A 2,643-nucleotide genomic window follows, 5' to 3' on the forward strand; every position below is an offset into this window, starting at 1 on the left:
TGCTATTACAACTTCGGGAAGTAACCTGGCCATTCCTTGTGTTACCAATCTAGCACCAAAAGGCAGGAAACACTATAAAGTCAAATCCCTCGAAAAAATATATCTACAAATTATTTGAACAATGTAGGTTTACACATAAATTATTTAAGGACAAGGGGTTAAAAGTTGAATTTCTTTTAAAACCATAATGCAAAACTAAGACCGATTAGTAGTTTTCTACTCTCAATGCACGAATGTACATACATAGTATGTATGTATGTATATAAAGGAAATTTTTTTTAAATCCGACTAGCACTTTATGTATATGTTTATTCCACACTCAATTGAGCTCCTCCAAAAATAAATTACCATTCGGCTAAAACCACTTTAAAATATTGCATGATCATTTAGACATTTCATCTTTAAAACACCGTTCCATAAACTGCTTTTGATTTTTGCTATAAGTATGCTACATATATCGGTAAATTGTATTCTATTGCATCATCTTCGACGCTTCAGCAGCTTCGTTTTTGTCATGTGATATGGTTATATTCCTAGCCGGCGAAGCTGCAGCTCTAATCTCACATATCGAATCCACTACTTTACTCGAATTCGAACTCTCCAACTTCGGCACTTTAGCATCCATAAATTCATCTTCCTCGGTTTCTGATTCTTCCTTCTGTAAAGAGAAATATAGAGTAATCAGTTTGAGCAGGTTTTGTTGCCGGGTGAACTTCACAGTTTACTTGGCGATCAACTTCCATTAAGTGGTTGTGCAAACTTTTTTTCGGTTATATTAGTACCTAAATTTGACTTGAGATTCGCACATTACATATTACATTTGGCTTAGTCTGAGCAATAACTATAATCAAAGTTATTTTTAATGACAATTTTCATTGGCTTATACAATAATAATTCATTTGTTCGCTTAGCTTTTACAGTGTCACAGTCTTAAATTACCCTTTCCCTGTATTGTGCTACCTCATCAGTTGGAGCATATTTAGGGTAATCCTGCAAGATGGAGGAGAACGTACGTTTATTTACAATTTTACGAAATTAGAAAAATTTTAAATATGCCATAGAATTGGCGCAACAATGGCAATCTAAATAAAGTTTGTAGAATATTAAACAAATATAAAACAGTAATGAATCAAGGTAATTTGGTAAATTAAAAGTTGGGTCCAGTTCAAATTTTTCATAGATGCAAGCTTAAGCTGAACGGGAGTTGAACATATTCGGAAATATTTGCTGATCTAGTAGACTTTAGCATAGCAATATGCGAACAAGTAACTCAAAAGTAGTTAGTAATAGTGAAGCGTGCTATTGTTTTTCACGGCGCACACACCTTTTGAATGTATTGACGACGCGGAGGTATGGACAAATGCAAGACACATGTCGATGCATCGTCAAAGATGCACGGTATGGGTTCCTGGCACACAACGCCGCTCTTCTCCACCTCACAGGCACGGAATAGTATCTGTTTTTTATCTTCCAAAATATGTTTTCGGCAGAATTTGCAGCAAGGCATAGCTCGTTCACCGCATTTAACACCGCCTTCAGTGAAGACACATTTGGTATAACCGGGACCTCTTTGTGTATAGCCCTCTGTGGCGCGGGAACGCTTTTCTTTAAATTTCTTATGGAGCACTGCCTCGACACCATAACGACGGTGATATGTATTGAGTGCCTTAAGCTGATCATAAAGCTGGCGTTCGCGTGGCGTGTCTTTTAGTTGGTCGTGAATGCTACCTAAATAGGGGAATAAAAAAATGAGTGTGGTAAAAATACTTAAATTAACAAATATTAAAGACACCGTCACCTACAAAGCATTTCACGCTCCTTACGCAAGGCAAGTAGATAACGACGACGACGCTCTTTCAATGTGTGATGTAAGCGATTGATTTGGTTGATGTACAATCCTTGCAATTTAGTTAGTTTGGCTTCAGAGATGCGTAAAGCCTCCTCACGCGTATAAATGCCAGCGTGTCTACAAAAATGTTCGAATAGAAAAATAATATTGCATGATTTTTTCAAGTGTAGGACTTGATAAATATCTATAAATTTAGATTTGTTTTAATTCTTTACGAATTGAGTGTATAAAATATATTATTGTATAAGCGTTCTTAAAAAATAAATAAATAAAGAGGCTCAAATGTATCTTTCAAATTACTTCAACATATCCTCAGCTTGTGAATCTACGCTCTCATTGTCCGACTCTATGAAATCAAATCCCCGTGCTGTGTTGTTTATGTTGGGTGGATTATCATCCTCGCTTGAGCTATCCGAAGCGTAATCTAGAATGCGTCGTCTCTTTTGCAAACGAGATGTAACCGAATTCAAGCTTTTGACCTGGTCATATGCAACTATGAAATACATAAGCCGATTAACTACATTTGCTGTAACTTTAAAAAGTGCTTTCTTACCAAATGGGGCCACGTGTGGTGATACAACATCAATTTCTTCATCTTGTTCGCTCATACTTTCTTCTGGCTGCACATCTTCTACATTAACGTGATGTGCCAAGCTGTTCAACAGCACTTCGTTGGTATCGATGCGCTTTAATTTACCCACTATAGTGTGCGTTTTCTGCAGCTGTGCTTGGCGATTATGGTCGAAGCAAAGTGTTGTCAAGGCAGGATCTTTTTTGATGTCATGTTTCTGTAA

General features: G+C 36.8%; 1 protein-coding gene across 1 annotated transcript in view; it reads right to left on the reverse strand.

The window, feature by feature from the left end:
* Nucleotides 1–317: 317 nt before the first annotated feature.
* LOC118736362 overlaps nucleotides 318–2,643 on the reverse strand; it is a 210,040-nt gene continuing 207,714 nt past the window's right edge. Inside the window, exons 6-10 of the mRNA XM_036466457.1 lie at nucleotides 2,403–2,637; nucleotides 2,150–2,342; nucleotides 1,803–1,966; nucleotides 1,325–1,728; nucleotides 318–658 (exon numbers count right to left, since the gene is read on the reverse strand). Coding sequence (XP_036322350.1) covers nucleotides 473–658; nucleotides 1,325–1,728; nucleotides 1,803–1,966; nucleotides 2,150–2,342; nucleotides 2,403–2,637 — 1,182 coding nt within the window. The 3' untranslated portion in view covers nucleotides 318–472. The remainder of the gene's footprint in view (nucleotides 659–1,324; nucleotides 1,729–1,802; nucleotides 1,967–2,149; nucleotides 2,343–2,402; nucleotides 2,638–2,643) is intronic.

The sequence above is a fragment of the Rhagoletis pomonella genome, unplaced genomic scaffold (assembly GCF_013731165.1).
Source record: "Rhagoletis pomonella isolate Grant_MI unplaced genomic scaffold, Rhpom_1.0 Rhpom_scaffold_00003, whole genome shotgun sequence".
NCBI lineage: Eukaryota > Metazoa > Arthropoda > Insecta > Diptera > Tephritidae > Rhagoletis > Rhagoletis pomonella.